The sequence below is a fragment of the Rhyacophila brunnea genome, unplaced genomic scaffold, assembly GCF_057557595.1.
Source record: "Rhyacophila brunnea isolate RB1 unplaced genomic scaffold, BYU_Rbru_1.0 scaffold_17, whole genome shotgun sequence".
Taxonomy (NCBI): domain Eukaryota; kingdom Metazoa; phylum Arthropoda; class Insecta; order Trichoptera; family Rhyacophilidae; genus Rhyacophila; species Rhyacophila brunnea.
Genome location: NW_028232827.1, coordinates 27,046,653 through 27,071,003, shown reverse-complemented (window position 1 = coordinate 27,071,003; position 24,351 = coordinate 27,046,653). Strand labels below are relative to the sequence as shown.

The 24,351-nt window shown below is 31.1% G+C and overlaps 3 protein-coding genes across 3 annotated transcripts in view; 2 read left to right on the top strand and 1 right to left on the bottom strand.

Moving 5' to 3' along the window:
* The window catches only part of LOC147073889 (uncharacterized), a 670,186-nt gene that overhangs the window by 384,010 nt on the left and 261,825 nt on the right, over positions 1 to 24,351 (bottom strand). The window lies entirely within an intron of this gene.
* LOC147073895 (UDP-glycosyltransferase UGT5-like) lies at positions 1,775 to 4,333 on the top strand. Its single transcript, XM_085944506.1, has 3 exons — positions 1,775 to 2,247; positions 3,462 to 3,684; positions 3,789 to 4,333. The coding sequence occupies exons 1-3, from the start codon at positions 1,918 to 1,920 to the stop codon at positions 4,316 to 4,318; spliced, it is 1,083 nt and encodes a 360-aa protein (XP_085800632.1). The 5' UTR covers positions 1,775 to 1,917; the 3' UTR covers positions 4,319 to 4,333.
* On the top strand, positions 8,021 to 20,397 carry LOC147073894 (UDP-glycosyltransferase UGT5-like). Its single transcript, XM_085944638.1, has 5 exons — positions 8,021 to 8,158; positions 9,912 to 10,152; positions 15,494 to 16,086; positions 18,643 to 18,865; positions 19,856 to 20,397. Exons 1-5 carry the CDS (start codon positions 8,156 to 8,158, stop codon positions 20,395 to 20,397), a joined length of 1,602 nt encoding a protein of 533 aa, XP_085800764.1. The 5' UTR covers positions 8,021 to 8,155.

Below are 24,351 nucleotides of genomic sequence, written 5' to 3'. Positions count from 1 at the left end.
CATGTGACCCTTCGCCATATTGGATAAATAGCCATTTTTATTAATCAAGAACCACATTTAAAACAATAATTACATAAAATTCTACATGTGACTATCAATTATCACATCACATCAAGTTGTACCACATGACAACATATTTTTTTAATGTTAATATTGTGTAAGCAAAATAGCGCCGCAGGCGACTTTTTATTACTATTAGAACAAATTTATGGTGTGTGTTTATCTCACTTAACTGCTCGACCTGCAACGCCGGGCCCCCAGGCTAGAGCCCTGTCAGCCCCCCTTGTGGGGGCCATGATCTTCATAGTAATGCACCTATCTAATAATTTTAATGTTGTATTGGTACCTTATATACAGAATGTTGAAAACAGTTATGTCTAATTTATGTAGTTAAGTATGCAAATATAAATCTGAAGTCGAGTAAAGTAACTTGGTTGTCGATACGCTTGTATCTCTTTATAATATCTTGGCCTCTCAAGTAATCTCATACTACTAGTAATCTCATAATGTTGATTAATTTATTTTGTATGAATTTCAGATGAATTATTTTCTTCTTATAGCGATTCTCGCAACTTCGTCTTCTATGATACGAGTATGCGACGCTGAAAAAATTCTGGCATTGGCTCCATTTTTCGGAAAATCGCATACAATTTTTACGAATGCCATATTCGAAGAGCTCGCGAAAAGAGGGCACCATGTTACGGTGATTACGTCAAATCCGATCAAAAATAAATTAATGATAACTAACAAATTTTTGAAAATCTTCTTTTTTGCAATTCTGTTATTATTAAGTTATAATACATACGCCACTGTCAAAATATTATGAAATCAGTGTATATATGTGTGAAATCAATTCTTCTAAATCTGGCAAGTGACGATACTTTCCTCATTAAAATAACATATAAATTAGTAAGTGCCATAAAACATGCAAAAATATTCAATAACATAATTTAATATGTTTAGAGAATACATCCGCATATCTAAAGTATTCTGCTAATAATACCTCATAATAGTTTGGCATAATATGCTTAGAGTACGGTAACGACATACAGCAAGTTTTGTAACTCACCTCGGGGTTATTTGAATCGCTCCCCATTGTAAGTATATCTTTGTAGAGCGAGATTTGTACCGCGACGACGGGATGGAACCGAGTCATCCCGTCAGCGAAAAATAGATGCCATAGCTTTTTTAATGTGTACATAGGTGCCACCGTGGAATGGTGGGTATTCAATTTAATTATTTATTTTATTACCTTGTAATCATTATGTTAATACAAAGGTAATTTACAATCATTCCTTTATTTATTTTTATAATAATAATAAATATCTATTTAAAATAGCGACGGGTTTAGATGGATAAAATAATTTAAATAGTTCATAATTTTAATCATGTGATGAAGTAGGTATACTATGTCTAAGAATAAAAATATCGGACGTGTATTTTTGACATAGTAAGGATGTGGGGATGGTCTCTACGAACCCTTAAGTTAGAGCCGTCCCTGCATAGAGTTAAGGAATTTGTTAAAATTGTATTCTTAGATAACGATTATACGTTGATACGTTATCATAATTATTATAAGTACCTACTATCTTAATTTTTGTTTTTTTTATCAATATACATATATTATTATATTTAAAATTTCTACTATTTTTAGATGATACATCGGTTCTATTCAGCATCGACAACTTTCCAGTTATTATACAATTGGCAATTATTTGGACCGGATTTTTACAAGCTACAGAAAGCTCGTTGAATACGACTTCGGTTCGAGACTTCATTGAAAATGACCACAGTCATTTCGACTTGATAATATCGGAGCTTTTCTTCCAGGAAGCTTTTCTTTTATTCGCCCACAAGTACAAAGCACCCATTGTTTTATTAGACTCGTTAACATATTTACAGTCTATTGATTCATTTATGGGAAATCCAAACACACTTTCATATACTGGCCATGAATTCACTAAACACGTTGGCGGAGGAACCTTGTACCAAAGATGTTTTAATCACTTTATCGGATTTTACAACATTCTTGGAAAAAGGTTTTATTTAAATCCAAGTCAAAATTTGATTGCTGGTAAATATTTCAAGAATTTTCCACAGCCTTTACCAAGCGTCGAGGAAATGGAAAATAGAGTGTCAGTTGTTCTTTTAAACACTCATTATACATTTGATAATATTATACCAATGGTACCAGGAGTTGTTGAAGTTGGAGGTGTTCATATAAAGTCACCAAAAAGATTACCAGAGGTAAATTATTATAAAATATTTAAATACTTTTTAGACGTTCTGTAATATCATATTCTTAATTTAACGTTATTTAGATTTTTGTAACATTCACCACCATTGACTCCGTATGACTTTTAGTCGCCATCAGAATAAATTTACTGTCCACGTCTGTCTCGTGAACCGTAATTCTCCAGACATTTAAAGTCAAAGTGTGGTGGTATATCTCTAGTATTGCAATTAAGCAATCACAGCTCAGTTGTTCCAATTTTCCTTTTCCTGTTGTCATTTCTATTTTTGAGATTCGCATTTCCACTATTCTTTAAATATGACCCACCCATCGTAAATATTATATTCGGAATAGTTTTTTAATAATAAGGTCCGGTTTCATCCGCTTCGATGGGCCAATATCAACTGATACAAAATAATAGTATTAAATTCCAAATATCTGGCATTATTAAAATAATAATTTATTATCATGGTATGTATGCGATTTAAGCAGTTCGTAGTCTAGTGCGCAAGACACCGGCTTCCAATTCGGGGCTCCAGGTTTAAGGTCACAATATATGTGATTTTATCAAAACCTGAGTTCCTATTTCCGATTGTCACACTTCTATTACAATTGAGCATCATGATCTGTTTAGTATTAAAAAAAATATTATATAAACCTATAATACGAATACCTACACTATCTTTTTTTGAAAATATAGATAAATTAAATTGATTTATTTTGAGTTTCTAAAAAAAATATTTAATAATAATTCTTCATATTATATTCAATAAACAGTTTTGTCTTTAAATATTGTTAGTGTAAATTTAGTAAATTTTTGTGTCAGTGTTCACAGTGCCCAATGAATTGGACGATTAAATTATGTTGAGTAAGAACTATATAATTATTTAATTTAATACGAGGTCTTTCGACCAATGACAGTTATTAGTTATACTTATTACCGTTGAATATAATATAATATATATCATCATCAGCCTGAATCTATCCACTGTTGGATGAAGGCCTCTTCAAGCTCCTTCCACTTCTCTCGGTCATGTGCGTTGCGTTGCCACGTACTTCCGCAGAACTTTATCATTTCATCGATCCAGCGGCCTCTAGGTCTACCTTGCGGACGTTTTGTACCTCTTGGATACCACGGGATGACTAAATTTGTCCAACGATAGTCTATTCTTTGAGACAATAATATATATATATATATATACATACTTATATTTTAATTTTATTTCAGAACATTCAGAAATTTCTCGATGACGCGAAAGATGGTGTGATACTTCTTAGTTTTGGATCTCAGCTAAAAGGTTATCAATTAGAAAAAAGCAAGAAAAGAGCGTTTTTCAATGTTATTTCGAATTTAAAACAACGCGTAATATGGAAATGGGAAGACGACAACCCTCCAACGCATTTGGCAAATGTCCTACCAGTAAAGTGGGCACCACAAAGCGATATTCTAGGTAAAGTAATTCCAAATTTTTTATTTAGGTAATTTTCTTTGTCACCAAAAATCTGATTGATGAAAATTCTACAAAACTCTAAAATAAATGAATTGTTGTTTCAGCTCATCCCAATTTAATAGCATTTATCTCACATTCAGGAATGCTTAGCACGCTAGAGACAGTATACCATGGAGTACCAGTTATAGGCATACCGGTCTACGGTGACCAGTTCATGAACATTGCCAAATTAAAGAGACGAGGCATGGGCATCTCAATTGCTTTTGATGAACTCTCGGAGAAGACGCTATCGGAGGCAGTTGATAGGATAGTCAATGATAAATCCTATACAATAGCAGCCAAAGCTGTATCAGTTGCGTATCATGATCAGATCAGAACTCCAATGGAAACTTCGATGTATTGGATCGAATATGTCATTAGGCATAAGGGAGCTCCTTTTATGAAATCGCCTGCTGTTAATATGCCTTGGTATAAATATTACGATATAGATGTCGTGTGCGTCTTTTTTGTATTGATATCCATAATTATTGGTATAAATATAATGAATTATATAGTGTTATTGAAGAAATTTAGAATTTTTTTTGTGAAACCGAATAAAAATGATGATAAAATTAATAAAAAAAAACGAAAATAAACGTCAATAAACACTAATGACTTTAATGTTCTTGGAATGCAATTTTCATATATATAATTTGCACCTAATATTGAAGTTAAGGCACAAATGTCCATGCACAAAGACTTTCTGGCTATGAAAACAGTAATATTCTTTGCAAAGACACCGTAAATCGCGTGAATCAGTGTTGCCGTATTTTCAAAGTGGAATTATAATACAGAGCCTCCAAACTATTACAGTATTTCTCCAAAAAATATAGTACGCGTTGAATGACCAATGCTGTTCTGCATATTCAAAAATTAACGCATAAAGTAATTGTCTCCTTTTTTGTACAAATACTATAATTATAGTATGGTTGGCAACACTGTCGTGAGTGTTGAGAAGGAGAGCGTAAGCCACTTTGGGTAACAAAGGAGAGAGATGGAGACGTTAAAACCAGTTTACCTGATGGTGTACTTGAGGATAGTCATTGCCGACTTAACAGAAGAACTCTAAAGATGGCGCTGGGATAGTACTATACTCTATCATAGAGTCTCAACTTTTTTACACTTGCGAACCACTAAAAATAGGAGAAACGTTCTGCGGACCGCAAAATATATTATATTTATGTACCTACCTAGGGGCGGCAGGTTATATAGAAGTATGGTGAAGCAGGCAAGTATGGTGAGGCAGGCTGGTAATCAATTTGCGGCAAAATTTCCACTTTAACATTATATTATAAGGGTAACTTATAATTACCAAAGTAAATCCTCCGTGATGCCCTGCATTTTTTTTATCGCGCCGCTATTTCTCGTAAGTTGTCGCCTATTGTTGGCCTGCTTCATTCAGTTGTATGAGAAAACCGATTGCTTACGCCTCTTTTTATTTAATACCTCTATGGTACCTACCTATTAAAAAAAACGCAATACACAAACACTTGCAGGTGTACAAGTTTTGAGGTTTTTATTAGAATTCTTAGCATAGGTTTTTGAACGCCAAAAATTCGCCGATCACCAGAAAATTTTTGCGGACCACCGGTTAAGAAATACTGATTTAGAGAATTGTCGAATCCCAAGAAATGACTCAAGTCATGAAATCACAAGCACTAATTACAATGTTAATGCTTGTCGGCTTGTAATCCACCTTGTAACTGTGTGGTTATGTTACAAGCAATAATTATTACCATGTACAAAGTGTAATTATTACTTATTGGTTAATTCTTTAATTAAAATTTGTTAAAACAATAAATAATAAATCACAGTAAAAACAAAAGCTTACAGAAACAAAATACGTGCCTACTAATTAAAATAATTGACATATTATACAGTGTAACATAATGTTTAATTGTGTATTTATTTTGTAAGTGTTAGGTGTTTATTTTGTAAAATGATCGATTTATATTCTGGCTTTGTAGACATTTTTTGTCTCGATTAACATCGGCCGCGCAAATTAGTGCGAACCTGACCCAACCAAGTTGCAGTATTATTGGCACGTATACATATTTCTCACCCACACAACTACTAGTTGGACTACGCTAGAGCTTAGACATCAATGAATCGAAGAGTAATCTCGATACTTCGTTACTCGATAATGACTATAATATATAAATACCATGTAAAATAGTGATGCAAATGAGTCATCATCATCATCAGCCTGAATCTATCCACTGCTGGATGAAGGCCTCTTCAAGCTGCTTCCACTTCTCTTGGTACTCTCGTACTTCTGCAGAACTTTATCATTGCATCGATCCAGCGGCCTCTAGGTCTACCTTGCGGACATTTTGTACCTCTTGGATACCACTGGATGACTAAATTCGTCCAACGAATTGTCTCTTATTCTAGCAATGTCTCCAGCACATTTCCATTTGAGGCTTTTAATGAACGCTATCACATCGCCAACCCTTGTCTGCTTCCTTATCCACTCATTCCTCTTTTTGTCCTTTCGCGTTATGCCCATCATCCACCTCTCCATACCGCGTTGTGCTACTCTAAGTTTCTGGATCTCTCTTTTACTTAGGATCCATGTTTTACACGCATATGTGATTACGGGAACCACACACTGGTTGAACACTTTGCGCTTTAGGCACAGCGAAAGGTCACTTTTGAAGACATTATTCAGGTGGCCAAAAGCACTCCAGTCTAGCTTTACTCTGCGAACAATTTCATCAAATATACCTCCATCTATATTATAATATTATATTTTACGATTAATTCAAGTAAGATATTTTTATATATCTACTGTACGTGCATGGATTTACTGCTGATAGTACGTATTATCGCAGCCATAACGCAAAATGCACGCGTAAACACATCGTCAGCTGAATGTAGAACTGTTCTAACATAATTAATTACTTCTTTATTCAACGAATAATTCACAAGATTTAAAAATGTATCATTCTAATTATTGAACACACATAATTTTGAAAACACAATTAGAATGTTACATTCTTAAATCTTGTGAATTATTCGTTGAATGACAAAAGTAATTAGTTAAAAAATATTAGCAAGTCCAAGGAAGCTACAACACTAAAATATCTTGGAGTGATTCATAACATCGGTAAGTAATTAAAGTAATATATTATCTGTAGTATCTGATAAAGGTATTACGCCATTCATAGTATACAAACATCTCTAATCAACATTATACTGCTGGTACCTATGAAGTGTTGCCAGTCTCGTATTTTTCGTGTAAGATCTAGAATTTTTGTCAATATATACATAGGTAAGGGCGAAGGGTGGAGGTAGGCTGTTAAGATATTACATAAACAGTTTCAATCATACGTATTTCTTGTCACTGAGCTAAGACTACAATTTGCAGATAGTACCTATTGGTTAGTTTTTCAAAATTAATTAAATCCTTCCTAAACCAAACCATAACAATTTTGGTATGCTATGAGCGATCCGACGACAATAATGCACACTTTTTCAGTCATACTTATTTATTTTCGTTGAATTAAGAATAAGTACATATTATTAAAGATGGTGTTTTCTTAATTCATTAAGTCCTGCCTTAACCAAACTTTGATAGATAAAAATATTCTTCTAACTTTACTATGAAATATCTAAAATGATGTATGATTTAATGGCATAATTTTAGATATTTTATAGATAAACGAATATTTTTTTACTGTTATCTACTTTGGCTTGGATTAGACAGGGTTTAATTAAATTAAAAAAAAAACTAACAAACACTATCTACACATTGTCAATGAAAACAAAAACGTTTGACTGACAAAGTTTCGTGTGCACTATTTGTGTCGAATCTTAACAGCCTAACTTCACTCTTCGCCACTGATATAGATTATAATACTTCAACAAAAAAAAAAAAAAAAGTGCGCATTAAAACTTAGATAAATTAGGCTATTAATATTAAGTACTGTCCCTTACAAAATATTATGTTCTTTAAATCAATATTCTCGCATTTCAGTAGGTGATCAATAAGTATTTTAAAAAGTTGTAAAAAATCCGATAGAATTTTTCGCATATTTTTAGTGTTTTGCCTTGTTTCTTAATTAGGAATTATTAAAAATAAAAATAAAAACCTTTCGTCTCCAAGATTCATTCTATTCCGAAAATTGTCTTACAAAGCTACATGATTAAATACCATTTTAAATACCTACCACGTTTCAGTATACTTTTTAAACAATTTTAAAAACTGCTAAATAGTAAGTTTATTTGGAATATTTCTACTGACAACCAGTAAGAAGTTGGTAACACTAACTAGTAGACAGTAGCGAATGCTGTAGAGAGGTCGTTATACTGAGTTATTTATAAATTTGATGTGTTCATTCATTTATTAATAAAATATAATATATTATATTAAGCATAATACAGTGAAGTTACCTTTATCTTTTAGTGAATAATTTAATCAAAAGTTAAAATGGTAAGTGTCCATGATAATACAGATAACAGTTGAGTATGTAAAATGGTATTTTAAATCCCGCATTGATTGATTGATTTGCAATACATGGTCATAAATAAAATCACTGATTATTCTAAATTGCGATTTTGATTGCAACCTTTCCTTACATTTTGGCAGCCAATCATTAACATTCATAATATAAGATTGTAGTACCTACTTATTTATGTTGTATATATTATGTTATGATTCTTATTAAATATTTTATAATTTATTACATTCACAAAGAATCTATATGTGAGCCAATTTTTTAGTCGAATCACTTTATATGTGTGTGATAACATAAATATAATACTGTGTCACTTCTACTAACACAGATGATAAAAATAATATAACTGAGTATCTAATACATTAAATAATTGTGGTTATAAAATTATCTACATAGTATTATCTCAAATAGTACAAATACAAAATAGTGCACTGTTATTGTTATTATCAATTTTATTTATTCATTGAAAAATAATATTAAATGTCAATATCTTATATTATGTGTTAAATTTAATTTAATATTCTACGCTCGATAAACAATCTTAACTATATCATATTTATATAATGAGATATTGTGGCATAAAATATATAATATGGGTAAATCACTGGTGTCCTTATGAGGTTTCTTACAACCTTATTTTAGAGCTCGTTCAAAAGAAATTTCTTCAATGTCTTTATATTAAGACATATAGGTAATTATGATTATTTTCCATCTGCCTTTCTACAAGGCATGCTTACTTTTCATTCTATTGAATCTCATAGGTCACTTCTGCTCTTGAAACATTTTTGCCTGTTATCGCGAGGGATGGTTTCCAATCCTGGAGTCCTAAAGAATTTTTAATTTACATGCGCTTGACAATAATCTACCTAGTCGCAGCAATGATCTATTTTGAGTGCAGTACTAGCCAATGCGCTCCCCAAAGACATAGACATTTTGCTATGTATTTTGTTTTCGAAATTAAATTTTTCTGTATAAAATTGTATGTTTTTTTTATATATTTTCTTCTTCTCTCTTGTGAATGTAATATTTGTTATAATATAAATCTTATGTTGTGAACGTCTTGAATTTAGATTTGTGATACCCTCAATGTTTTGTTTTCTTAAATAAATAAATAAATAAAATCTCATTAATAAACACAGAAAAACATTTCCCACACTTAATTATTATAACAATAATTGGTTTTCAAAAATCGTCAAAAGTTCCTAATATCAATATAATAATATATTCTTATTCTTGGAAAGAGTAATTGCTGAGTTTTATACCTATATAATAATATATTGAGTCATAAAAAACCTATGCATCTACATTTTTGAAATAATTATTTTACACTGCTATCAATTTATTATACAGACATGTTATCAAGTATTTTCAGTCTGCAATTTATAATAATTATTATGTAAGCAATACATAATATGTATACATAATACATATCGTAAATAGAAGTAGAATTATATATTATTTTAAATACTTTTACTTTAATAGTAAATTAATAACGCAGGAACACACATATTATAAATACTTCTAACGTTATTATAAAGCGAATTTTTATCATTTTTTTTTATTGTACTTATTATAAATTTATATATTAAATAAGTATCTAAGCAAGTACATAAATGTGTTACAATAATATATTTATCGGATTTACACTTAAGTATCATATTCGGTTTTTCTTATAGAAAAGTATTTGTATTAATTAGGTTTACCATGATTATTTTATCTTTTTTTCAGATAACCAGAATATTCATAATACTATGCATTTTTACTTTGGTGGTAAAAGAATGTCAGCCAGCAAATATATTGGTAGTAGCACCCTTCTTCGCAAAGTCTCACTCCATCTTCATGCACTCCGTAATGACGCACTTGGCGAGAAAGGGGCACAATGTCACCATCATCACAACAAATTTAGAGAAAAATCCACCACCAAACTATACGCAGATTCAACTAGTTGAAGACCTGAACGTGCATTCTAGTCAGTGAATTCTATTCGTTATATATAAATCGAGCCATGGCATATAATTTGGAATATAATATAGAATGAATAATAGGTATACTATCAATGAGGTTTGATTTTTTCGATGTGCTCATGGAGAAAAGAAAATCGTACATTGCCTACATCAAATTTGGGCAAACCCGATATCAAATTTCATTGGTTCGAAACCACTCCATGCTAATTAGGCGAAACTTATTAATTGGTTGCATACCATTTAATAGCAAAACGCCAACCAATGAATGGCTCTCTAAATGATTAGCAAATGTGTATGCATCTGATCTGTGTAAATTTAGCTAAAGGCATAAACTATTAATATAAAATCAATGTAGGTATACACTATTTCTACATTTACCGAACGCTACCTTCGCCCCCCCCACCCGTTATACCCACCATTTACTACATACGCAAAATGACAACGTGCACTGTATGCATTGTTTATATTCGTTATCTCGTAAAGTAAATCAACTGCCCGTGAAAAGTGTATTAGTGAGGTTTCAGATTGATAGAATCATTAACGACAAACGTTGTAAAGAGATACCATGCTTGGAATATTGAACAGCCCTCAAATTGAATTTAATTATAATATTGTCATTGCAATAATAGGATACAGAAAATATACGAAAATGCTTGTGGAACAAGATAAATTAGAAAGTGTAACATAAAAACCTGATTTTTATTAAAAATATTATAGACTAGATTAATATCTGAATCCTCCAATTTACCCGTATTACGGCGAGATAATGATATTATAATATATTATACATTTCTGAGTTATTTCTGGACGAAAGTATTTATACAACTAGTTCGCAAGACTTGCAAAAGATGTCGCTTGTATCTCGCTTTGTAATTTTAATACATATTAATGTGAAAAATATTTGTGATAATAATTTAATATGAATTAATGAACAAATTAATTGCTGTGAAGAGGTATTATAATATTTAAAAAAAAAATGAAAATTTTGATTGTATTCATAAAATAATGCATCCAAGCAAATTATGAAAGGAATTCAATGTCAAAGTAGTAGCCTTGATTAAAAAAACCGACACTCAAGGCAGTTTGAGCATAAAATTCAAGGTTGAGAGATACAAAAACGACAGCATTTATTACATGCATTAAAATGACAATACCTAGTAGAAAATTTGCTGCAATTAGTCAGTAGATGGTTATTTTAATTATCCCGACCATGTCCGATCCTGATAGGATCATATGGGCCTCCACAGGGTGGAGGTTTGTATTGACAGATTTTGTTTTTTACGAGAAATGGATGTCAGCCACTTGCTCAACCTATTAGGTCCATACCCTGACACACACAAATTGAAAAACAATATATGTACTTGCCAGACCCAGGATTCGAACCTGGGACTCACGGCTTTATAGTCCAACGCTTATGCCGCGCGGCCACCGTGGGCGTATTTTAATTATAAGTACATTAATTTTTCGTCAGTTTTTTTGTTGCTAGATTTTCCCTACTACTATGTACTATACTACCTACTATGTTTTAATTTTATTTCTATGTGATCCATTTTCCCATGAATGCTCTCAACTTATCGTCATGTAAATTCAGTCAAAGCACACTTGAATGTATGGTGACCTCAGTCTCTTCGGTTACTGCTCCTGAGACATCCCAAATCATTAAAAATACTGATGATTCACATCCAAAGGTGGAGTTTTGTGACGCACCTGATTAAGACCGTGTGGGGTGCAGGACTGTTGTGGTTCGGTGAAGCTATTCATTTTAATTAATCTACGAAAAATTTATTAATGTCCCTACTCGTCAAATATGTAGGTATTATTATCAATAAACCTAATATGTATAGTGTATATAATTACACATAAATATATGATGGGCAAGATAGTTATTTTAGCACTCTTAAAATATAACAGTTGAGCAATTGTTGAAAATCTCTTTTTTAGATTTCAATAGGCAATCAATCAACAGGAAAATTCAACAGAATAATTTATAGATACGTATATGTAAATACCATTAGTTTCTATTAATTCAAAAAATAGTAGGAAGTCAAACACTTTCTTTGGGAGTTTCCCCATTTTATGTAGTTTGAAACCGAGAAAAGAGCTACTATGGTCTTCCTTCAATTGGTGTGATCGTCATGTCATGTAGTGGCGAAGGGTGGAGGTAGGCTGTTAAGATCTGTCATACATAGTGCACGCTAAACTTTGTCAGTCATACGCATGGCCCCCACAAAGGGGGGGATGACAGGGCTCTAGCCTGAGGGCCCGGGCTTAAAGGGGGCCCGGCGTGGCAGATTGACCAGTTAAGTGAAAAAAAACACACACCATAAATTTTCTCTAGTAGTAAAAAAGTCGCCTGCGGCGCTATTTTCCTTGATAAGGTAATTAAAATTTTTAAATATGTGGCTGTGTGATATAATTTTATGTGATATGATGATTGAAATAATTAATGAATAAATGATAATTCACATGTAGAATTTTATTTTATAATTAATTAAAGTGGGTTTCCTGACTTTTTATCCTATATGGCGAAGGGTTGCATGTTATTTGATTACCGCAAAAGGAGGTCGCGATCAGTGCTTCATAATATTATGCTGAGTGCCAACATCTCAATATATCAACTGGATTTATTTAAAAATCGTTAAAGATACACTGAAAACCTTGGGGTTCTATGGAAACCACTTGGTGAACATTACTGTAGATAACCTGCCATTACTCTTAGCGATAGATAGACCCTGGCCTGGGGGCCCGCTTCTGAATGTGGGGGCCATGGTCATACGTATTTGTTTTCATTAAATTTACAGATGGTGTTGGTTAGTTTTTAAAATTTAAGTAAACCCTGCGAAAACCAAGCGATAATAGATAATAGTCAAAAAAATACTCGTCTATCTATTAAATATCTAAAATTATGCAATTAAATTATACATAACTTTTAATATTTTATAAATAGAATAATATTTTTATCTATTGTAGTTTGGTTTAGGCAGGGCTTAATGAATTTTAAATAAATGAACCAACAATATGTGTAATATATATTCTTAATCCAACGAAAACAAATAAGTATGAATGAAAAAGTGAGTTCCATTTTATCGTATCACCGAAAGTATACCAAAACTCTTTTGGTTTGGCTTAGGCAGTGCTTAATTGATTTTATAAAGCTATTATTACTATCCGTAAATTGTAGGCTTAGTTCAATAAAAACAAACACGTACGACTAACAAAGTTTATTGTGCACTATTTACGGCATATCTTAACAGCCTACCTCCACCCCTCGCTACTGTGTTATGGTATATATTAGCTGGTTCTATCGAAGGAAAATAAGTTTTCTTGTAATTTTGCGGAATCAGTACGATGATAGTGAAAATCGCTTATCATCGAAAGTCGACCGAAATAACATGAAACAATAAATGCAGAAATAGTATGTCATTTAACACCAAGGCTACGGAGAAAATGTTGCCATTTAATCAATATTATTTTCTTGACATTCGATCGATTTATATTTAATTTTTGTTTGGTTTTTAAATGCTTTATGTATACTCCTTTTTCAGGTTGTTATTTTTATTATTAACGTATTAGATAATGATATTAATCTATGTTAACACAACTTGCTGATAATATATTTCTTTGGTAATGTATTGAGAATATGACGTGGTTTTAATAATTAATGGTATTACTAAGTTTTTTTTTAATATACTACCTTTTTTCAGTAATAACAACGAATATTAATGTACTTATAGCTTGTGATCCCTCACATTATCTACTCTATGAACCTGTTAGGAATTTATAATTGGGTTGCACTCAATATAAATTCAAATGTCGAAAATAATTATATATAACCACAGTCATTGATATAGGGAAATAAAGTGTCCATCCAAAATGACTACATATGTTTGGAATTTAAAAATTGTTTCAAATACAGTTATTCATAGCACAATATATTTTACTAACAAGCATTTTTGCAGTTTTAGAAAGAGTATTTTTTTTTGGGCTAACAGATTAACATATGCATACCTACTTCAATTCGAGATATACCTAGATATTATTTGCTAAAAGAAAATAGCTACAACAGTAACAATACTATCTTTATTATAAGTACCTATAACATTTATTTTATAATTATAACATATGGACCTTAAATATTTTTGTTTTGGGACGATTAAATTAATGAACAGTAAAATATAAATCTAGATATAAATTATATCCAAAGACGTTCGGTGACCCTTTTATATACTGTAGGTATACTTTATGCTATATTGCAGTACTTCTCAAACTGGGGGGCGCGGCCCCCTAGGGGGCCCTGGAGCTCCTGCCAGGGAGCCGCGAAATATTTCAGTAGGAATTATTTGAAAAAAAAAATCATAAAAACCTGATCACTGGGCGATAATATTTCCCGAATTTAAATGAAGACCAAAGTACAATTGAATAAGAACACCATTTGCTAAAGCTAAATCATTAAAATATGATCATATAACGTGGGCAGCTCAAGAAGGTCAGATAATTCCCTTGAAGTCGAATTTAATGTAAGAAGTCTTGCAGAAATTTGGATAAGGCGACAGTAGGAATATCTGTCAATCGCAAAAGCAGCATTGTTAATCATAATTCATTTTGCGACAATATACCTATGCGTAATAGCATTTGTATGGTAATAAAAAATAAATACAGGTCGTGTTTTTCAACGGATACTTTGGAGCAAACCCTGCGAATTAGCATTTCAAACATTGTACTGGATTTTGATGTATTATGTAAAAATATGCAATCACACCCCTCTCATTGAACTGTTTTTAAATTTTTATTAAAAATGACCCATAATAATAATTAATGGTAAATAAAATACTGTTACCCCCGTTTCAGACGGGACACCGGTGTCGCGCTTGTATATAATAAGGAGGCCTTTGTATTCGAATAAAGGGGCCTTTGTATTATGTTTATGAATGCCCAGAGCTAATGAGTCAACGCATAATTTCGCGATATAAATAAAAACATAAAACTGGCTGCGATCATAAAAACGTGTGCATCGGTGGCTTGAAAATGTAGCGGCCGACGGAAAAGTGTACCGGACACGCTTTGACTCATTAGCTCGGGGCGTTCATAAACATAATACAAAAGCTCTTTTATTCGAATACAATAGCCTCCTTATTATATAAGAGCGCGACACCGGTGTCCCGTCTGAAACGGGCTTTAGTCACTAAAGACAAAAAAATCCATGAGATGGAGCCATGGCTTTTTTTTTATTTCGGGGCCGCGATATGAAAAAGTTTGAGAAGCACTGCTCTATTGGATACTGGAGTTACAGATACTTTTGAACTAATCTATATGTAAACGCACTAAAAATTTACCATTTGTTTACAGTATCCGATGAAGATATATTTGCAATAAGAAATATGACAGTATTTCAACAGCTGAACTTGAATTGGAAAAAATCAAGCATCTGGTCAGACGTGGTGCTCAGCACTAATACCATAAAGAACTTCATAAACCACGACAGAAGTCAATTTGATTTGGTAATAGTCGAATATTTCCACCAAGAACACATGTATATGTTTTCACACAAGTACAAAGCACCTATGGTATTTATTTCTTCTTCAACATATAATCAGCACGTTTTTGAGACTATGGGAGGTTATATGCCGTATTCCTACGTACCACATGATCAGTATAGATCAGGATTCATATCTGATTTATATCAAAGAGTTTTAAATACAGCTGCAAGTATTTATGCTGAAATTGGAAGAAATTATTACTATATGCCTATACAACAGAGATTGGCACAAAAGCATTTTAGCAGTCTCCCCCAGCCTTTGCCGAACTTAAAGGAATTGGAGAAAAATATCGCATTGGTGATGTTTAATACTCACTTTTCTTGCGACTTAGTTGTGCCAATGGTGCCTGGTATTGTGGAAATCGGGGGAGCGCATATAAAACCTGCAGAAAAACTTCCAGAGGTAAGTGTAATATGTTTTTCTTATAAGTGAGTCGCCCATGTCCAGTTTTGATAAAAAATGAACTGGACAATAAATGTAATTGTATTCCGTATTTAAAGTGATACACTCGTCATGTTCTATAAACATTTCAATAACTAGTCTTTTGCAATCAGTATAAATGCATCTTGTCTGTCTGGTAGCATTTTACAACGTTTTTATTAGCTCGTATTCTTGTTTGTCCGGTGGTTGTTTTTCCAGTACAAATCTTGCAATCGATTTTAACTAACTTCCCGACTAGCTAGACATTTGAAACTTTTAGAATATATCATAACACGATGCTAATGTATTCTATTAATACGTTTAGCCATCTTTAAATGGAATCGAATTCATTTTTAGTTAATTTTGTTTTTGAAAGTTATTTCAGAAAAATCGGTAAAAAGTAAAAGACTATTATTGGTTGCTAAGTGGGTCCTAGCAACTAAATTATTAATATATATATACGTGCGTTACTATGGAAATCAAAATGACATTTCAGTATTATATATTAATTGTTTGTTTTTTATTTACTTCATAAATCAAGTACACGTTTGAGCATATTGAGCATAATAATTCAACAAACAATTTTAAAACGTTGTATATTATATAAAGTTCTTTTTATCTTGCAATTATTTCAAATATCTTTTCCATTGTTACCAATGACATTAATATGGACGAAGCATCTAGACAAAAAAATGACACTCACTTTTTTGTCGGGTCTGCCGAATGGCATAATCTGTTCTAACGCCATTACAATAAAGGTGATATTGCTATAAATTCCCGATGCTCTTTGTCGGGTCTGCCGAATGGTTTGGTTCGAACGGGTTCGCTCAAATGAACATTGACACTAGAAACACTGTTCTAACGCCATTATTACAATAAAGGTGATATTGCTATAAATTCCCGATGCGTGATATCGCATAATGGAAATTGCATGACGTCTACCTATACATGTGCGAATGTACATGATTAATGAATTTACTTTCTAGCTACTGTACTGAGTGCGTTGTCCATTAATAATGTCATTGATTGTTACAGAGTGGTTATTTTGAAACCTTCGCTCAATACAGGAAAGTATATCTTTTTCCGCAAATCTTTCAAGTGTTTGATTGGAAAAACTCTCTTGTTCAAATTTTAAAAACACCCGCTTAATGGCCTAAGAAAAAAATGTTATTTTTGTAGTTAGATGTTCCATACCAGTTTTGTATTATATTTCAAAACAAATGGAGAATTTTGGAAATTGGTAACGCAATTAATTTAGTAATGCAACTGCGCCATCTAGCTAACAGTTTGATATGGTTGACAAAAAACTCAGCATTCACAGCAAGATTTTAAAAATACCTATGACATAACAAAAATAGGATTAGTATTATCCCATTGACCATTTTTTGATTCATCACAAATACTCATTAGTAATATAGATTGGAGTATCCTAAAGTTAGAGTTTTAAACGATTTGACAGCTAATTGAATGAATGAGTTGCAATTTTTATTTCGTTTCATCTCTTCCTGGAATATTGCAACAATAAAGTTTTAATTTATTATTATTTGTTATTTAATTATTTGTTAAAACTTTATTATAATGGTTTTGAAACAAATATTGGGTTATTAAAATATGGCATAATAAAAACATCACATAGTTTTACACCTGTTCTCAATTTTTATTTTAGACAGTTAATTTGTCGTGAAATACCAAAATGCAATACCTACTGATAATATTATTATTCAGTCAAGCATGGCATTCTTTTAAGCGAATATTTGATAAAAGTGTTAGGTTACCACAAGATTTTAAAATGTGTTTTGACTTAAGAGCATACTTCAGTGAAACGACAAATAATTTTCAACTATAGGTGCGATGAAATTTCGGATTCGCTGGCAATCGGAGAGCGAAAGTCGAGCTGTGAACACGTCACTTTGTTTCGTGATGGCGAAGGGGGAATTAATTCTCAAATCGTGTAAAGATGACTAAAAACGTTACCCATTTACTTGAAAAAGAAAACATGTCAATGAACATATTATTATTATTACTAATAGAACAATAAACATAACATTAAATGGACGTATTTTGACTTTTTATGACAAATTATGTTTTGTTCTGCACGCGTCGTTTGCACAATTTTCGCGTCGCGTAGTCACGATCGTTTTAGACCGTTCCCCAGCTAAAGTATAGCCTTATAATATCAGACCCCATATTTCATAAATATTTCCAATAAATGGTGGAAAATGTTTTAGAGAAAATTCTGGGAAAAACCTAACAATTTACAAACATCTACCTGGTAAAATGACATAGTTACATAATCGAATATATTTTATTTTCCTCTAAATTTTTCAGTAGAAATATTAATATTTTTACTGTGGTTTATAATTTTGTAAAAAAAAAATAGTATGAACAAAAATATGGTCGTGAATATAGTAAAAAGTTTTCTCTTTTAGATTTTAGCGTAACTCAAAAAATATATTAATTTTCAAATCAATATAAAATCTCGTGACTACATACTAATGATTATTTTGTAATAGTAGATTACTGCTTTTCTTGTTTAAGGACTTACAAAAGTTTCTCGATGGTGCAACGGATGGCGCTGTGCTATTCGCGCTTGGCGGTTCACACTTGCAAAGTTCAGAAATACATCCCAAGAAACTGAAAGCTTTCATAACAGCCATCGAAGAACTCAATCTAAGAATTGTTTGGAAATGGGAAGATGATAATCCGCCAAAGGGTAAAAATATCTACACATCAAAATGGCTTCCACTGTATTCTATATTAGGTAAGTTTTTTAAAAGTTAATTCGGTGATGATTAAATGAGTACCTCCCTCCCAATGGCTAAAGCACTGGCTTCTCATCCAAGACTATGGGTTTAACTGTTGATGAGTTTACAATACGTCATATGGTATGTAATTTTCTTAAAGCTTGAGTTTTTTGTGAATGTTTCAATGCTACTACTACAACATTATTGGACTTTATGGCCTGTTATAGTTATAAAAAGAAAAAAAGATAAGTACCTAAGTAAAAAAATGAAAATAAGTTAAAAACTCAGTTAGGTATTCTATTTGAGTCATTTTTGCGACCCGGGTTTCGCCTTTTGGCATCTTCAGGCACTATGTGCACTGACCAAAAGGTAAATACACACTGATAATGAATACAATTAATTCTAACTTATATAACAAATTAATACAATAAAGTAGGTAAAAACTTTATCACGTCCTACCTATTTAAATTCAAGGATTACAATAAAAATATAACCAGCAAATAATAAAGAGTTGAAGTGTTTGTAAAAACCACTGTCATTAATAATACAATCAATAGGTTTATACTTCGTCAAGACCCTAATAATAGATCATTAAATAATAATCAATAATAATACTACATTCAAGAGGTTTTTTACAACTACAAACACTTCAAATATTCATAATTGGTTGGTTATATTTGTATTGTTAACCTTGACTTAAGTAGGTGAAAAAGTTTTTAAAAAATGTATTAATTTGTTATAGGTATACGTTAGAATTAATTGCAGTCATTGTCAGTGTGTACCTTTTTACCTTTTGGTGAAACCTGGGTCCCAAAAACGACTGAAATAGAATATTAGGTACATAACTAAAATCCATTAGAATTTAAATGTTAGTTAAGTCTTAAAGATTATTTTGGCACATTTATGTAATGATATATTCCAACTGATCACAGAAATAGCTGGTAAAAGTATACAGGCTCCTATCGTTTCATGATAATATTATAATATACCATGTTTTTAAATTTCAGGACACCCAAATGTGAAAGCCTTCATAAATCACGGCGGAAAACTCAGCCTATTGGAGGCAATGTATCAAGGCATACCCGTCATAGGGATACCTATATTCGCCGACCAATTTGTCAACCTGGCAAACCTGGTTGACAAGGGGGCCGCAATAAGTATCGACTATTACCAAATCGAAGAGCACATGCTGAAGGATATCCTACAGAAAATCACCAGAAATGCTAGCTACAAATTGAACGCGGTGAAAATATCTGAACAATTGCGCGACAGGCAAAATACGCCTCTAGAAACAGCATCATATTGGATTAATTATGTTTTGAAACATAAAGACAATAATTTGTTAAAATCACCACAGTATAACATGCCGTGGTATACATATTATATGGTAGATGTGTTAGCAATTTTAGTTACTATTTTAATATTTATGATCTATTTAATTTTTGTTTCAATAAAACTTATAAAAAATACATTATTTAGTAAGAAAGATTCAAAGACAGATACTAAGAATAAAAAAAAAGTGAATGATAAACAAAAGAAAAATAAATAGGTACTTATATTTTCTTCTATAAATATTGTATTTAGTATTCATAAGTAATTGAAATTAATCAACTCAGCCCAAAGCTTGAACAAAAACGAAACATAAGTGCAAGTGAGAAAGCATTCAGCACGTAGAAAATGTGGTTAACTATGTTCTATTCAAATTTTGTAGCCGCACTGAGAAGCAACATGATGGTATAACGTTTCATAGTAAAGTTAATAACAATAAAATTGATGTTTTACTGTGCGTTAAATGCAAGAAACACGGCTTCATTTTGCCGAACAAAAGCCTTTCTCATTATATTATTACTCTATGATTCAGACATATTTAATATTTTGTTTATTTTCATTGATATCACTCTGGTGTATTCTATATTATCAGGCATGTCTATCTTGTCGATGTATCTTGTCCAATTAATAAAATTTGAGTCATGTACTTTCAGTAGTAATAAAATATGATATCATTGAGACTTTGAGAAGCGCGCGTTACCCAATTGTATCACTTAATTCGTATTGCATCACTTAAGGCCTGCAGCAGGAATGATAGATAGAGAAAGTGCGAATCCCCGAGTTTGATGCGTTTTCTCCTTCTTACCGTTGCGCAATGGGCTCTTAAAAAAATTGGCGACGAGTGCAATGACTTTCACAAAGAGTGAAAACGCTCCACTGTTATCAACCAATATAATACATTAATAATAAGTTGAAGAAGAGAGTAAGGCGGCCCATTGCCAGTTTTGATATTGGATCGTAGATCACAGTTTACTTGAAGTTGGAGATGCCTGCTGTATATATCTATATTAATCATAAGTGTCAAAAGATGCTGTACCTATGAAGACTGTCACAAAAGTGATATTATTCTAAAGTATTTTTTTATGTCCAACAGTACTTAGGTACTTACCCTAAAGCGAGTGAATTTAATTTTAAATAGTAGGATACTGGCAATAATTGATTAAATTTCGTAAGCGGTCAATTCAAAATTATTTGACTAGTATTCAAACAATATGATGGAAAATTTTGACTCAATTACCGTGTCATTATTTATTTTTTCAATTATTAAGCTATCTTTTTTATTCAATTATTAATAATACCTACTTTTACTATGATTTCATTGGTTATTCAATATTTATACATAATTCAAAACAACCCAAGTGCAAACAAACTTTTATTATTAATTTTCAATTCAATTCTTAATTTTATATAAAATTTAAATTATTATTAAATTTTTAATTAAATTTTATTATGTATTTACTATTATAAATACTTCTCAGTTGTTTCGAAGTATGTATGTCATTATTGCTTAAAACTAAAGAAACAATAAAATGATATCAGTGTTCAAATATAACATCTAAAGACATTACAAATTTATCTCTACAATTATTGTTAGTAATTATCTTTATTATGGAAAATTGAGAACTTTATTTTTATTTATTAAACATAATATTTAAATACTCGTAGCTGCAGCATAAAAAATTAGATTAGGTAAAAATAAAAATAAAAAAATGATGTCAACATTTTTTCTGGCTATAAACACGTCTGTGATAAAACGTTATGATTATATTGCATACTCGTGTGACGTGTAGTATAAAACCTAATATACTTGTAACAATAATGTATAATTACGTAGTATTATTAATTTAAATTATTTCATTATTTGGAATTGCCTTCTTTCTTCGAAATTTTGAGTTATACTCCACACTATTATATTATTTCATTGCATTGTATGTGTATATTTTTATACTTGAATGAATTAAAAATTTATATAAAATCAACCATTGTTTTTTCTAATATGAGAATATTAAAAACGAATTGTCTTTAAACCCTCTAGTGCATCATCTGACATATATGCTACAGATTGTATTTTAATTCTGCACTTTTAGTGACTTCCATTTTTTCAGAAGGAAATTCTATTTGTCGATGACTAATGATATTTTTTAAATAATAAATTTTAAAAACTATCATAGATGGTACCTACTGGACCCGAATTATTTGACATATTGTGTGAAATTTGGATTTTAAACGTTATATTCAGAATAAATCATTGTTATTTTTAATATTATTATACTAATTTCAGCAAAGAAACAAATTTCATTATCATATTATAAATGTATATTTTCACGAAATATATCTTAAGACCTTATATCTTAACTAAAAAAAAAAAATCATGCATTCAGGGGTTGTAAAGGGTTTATTTATTAATCCTAATTCAATTTAGACTGCGCTATGCATTAAGAGATTAAAATACAGTAATGAATAAAAACTGCATTTTTAATAACCGACAATTTTGTAACACAAGTTTCTTTCAGAGAATTTTGAATTAAACACTGTTTCATCTATTATATAAGTAACGTGTTTAATGAAATGGAAAATTTCTGCAACCCAATTCGAAAGAATTCGCTTCGCTTTGTCTATAACTGTCATTTCAAGTTTTAGTAAGTGCAATTTATTAGATTGTATCGAGATTGAAGATTAAATTGAAATATGTATATACTATGTTGATATAATATAAACTGTATTTCAATATACGACAGAAGAATGTTTCAAACTTCAATATAATAAAACATTATGTAGTCAGTACCTATCTCGATTTTTTTAAATATTATATTGTTTAATGTGGAACAGAATTAAAAATTTATTATATTCTCTGTGGAATTCGTCGACAAATAATCATAGTGTGTGTTGACTGAACAAACAGTTTCAAAATAAAATAGCTACAAGTAAGAAGCTCAGAAACAAAAATTGCAGTTTCCATTTTCGTAATAAATTATGTTAGCGAGTCATTAAAAATGTCATCTTTCTTATACGTAGGTACTTAAAATTTCTGAAAAAATTATTTCGAAATATTTGTTTGTATACTAATAATATTAATATTATAACATTTTTTTTTTTAATAAATTTTACTTATAAAAGAGTAATAAGACATTTTTATTGAATAACTGGAAATTGACAAAAAGGGAAACGGCCGTTGTGTGTAACAACTAATAATATTACCACGAACACACATATTATAGTCAATCTCCTCAAAAAAGTGTACCGTTTGACGGTGGAAAAGAAAAATATAGTAAAATTTATGATGATTGATAATCTACGTGTAAAACTTTTGTGAATATTTTCATCAACGTATTCTATGGCTAGGAGCTCGCAGGGTAATAATTATTATTAGCTATTTTAAAAAAGAAGTTGTTTCTCTGACAGGGACGGAAACCTGAGCTATATTCAGATAATTGAGGCGATTAATTACAAAAAGCGACAAGTCCAAAATTCAATACTTTCGGGAAACAACGTTTTTATGTTTCAAGTTTCAATTATTTGTTTTAATGTGAGATTATTTTTTCCGTTGTATTCTATGTGGAAATTAGAACCAAATGGCAATTTGTTTCAGCCGATAAACTCTTAAATGTAATAAATATAGGCAAAATAAAATTGGACATAGCGCTATTTGTAGCTCACTTTTAAATTTACTCCGCATAAGGCACATATTTCCGTGGCACTGTCATGAGTTTACCAGATGCTACAGCATGGGAGACGCCCTTTTCAATATTGAACGTTCCCTTATTGGTTGACTTAAACACGCGCGAAATCAACCAAGCTTTAAATAATATGAAACACGGACTTGGTGCTTTTTGTAATAAATCTAGACTTAAAATATTTTTTTTCGTAGGATTATGTCGCGTTTTGGAATTTATAGATCAATACATATTGTGTAAAATTATACAAAGAATACGTGTGTATTTTTTTCTCGATTTTGACCAAATGTGGACTTATCGCTTTTTGGAATTAGACGCCTCAATTAGACTCTAGTTACCATACCAATCCTGTACACATCATATATTTCTAGGTAAATTATATACAATATAATTATGTATAATATATATTAAAACAAATACAAACCAAGCAAAAATAAAATTATTATATTTTAAGAGAAACACAATTTTAAGAGAAACCACAAATCATAATGAGTTGTTTC

Bases quoted from the DNA above. Each gene is read 5' to 3' on its own strand.
- LOC147073894 (XM_085944638.1), top strand. The intron at 10,153-15,493 runs GTCAGTGAATTC...ATTTGTTTACAG, and splicing joins AGACCTGAACGTGCATTCTA to TATCCGATGAAGATATATTT. The intron at 18,866-19,855 runs GTAAGTTTTTTA...TTTAAATTTCAG, and splicing joins TCCACTGTATTCTATATTAG to GACACCCAAATGTGAAAGCC.
- LOC147073895 (XM_085944506.1), top strand. From the start codon at position 1,918: ATGGGAAATCCAAACACACTTTCATATACTGGCCATGAATTCACTAAA. The intron at 2,248-3,461 runs GTAAATTATTAT...ATTTTATTTCAG, and splicing joins CACCAAAAAGATTACCAGAG to AACATTCAGAAATTTCTCGA. The intron at 3,685-3,788 runs GTAAAGTAATTC...TTGTTGTTTCAG, and splicing joins ACCACAAAGCGATATTCTAG to CTCATCCCAATTTAATAGCA.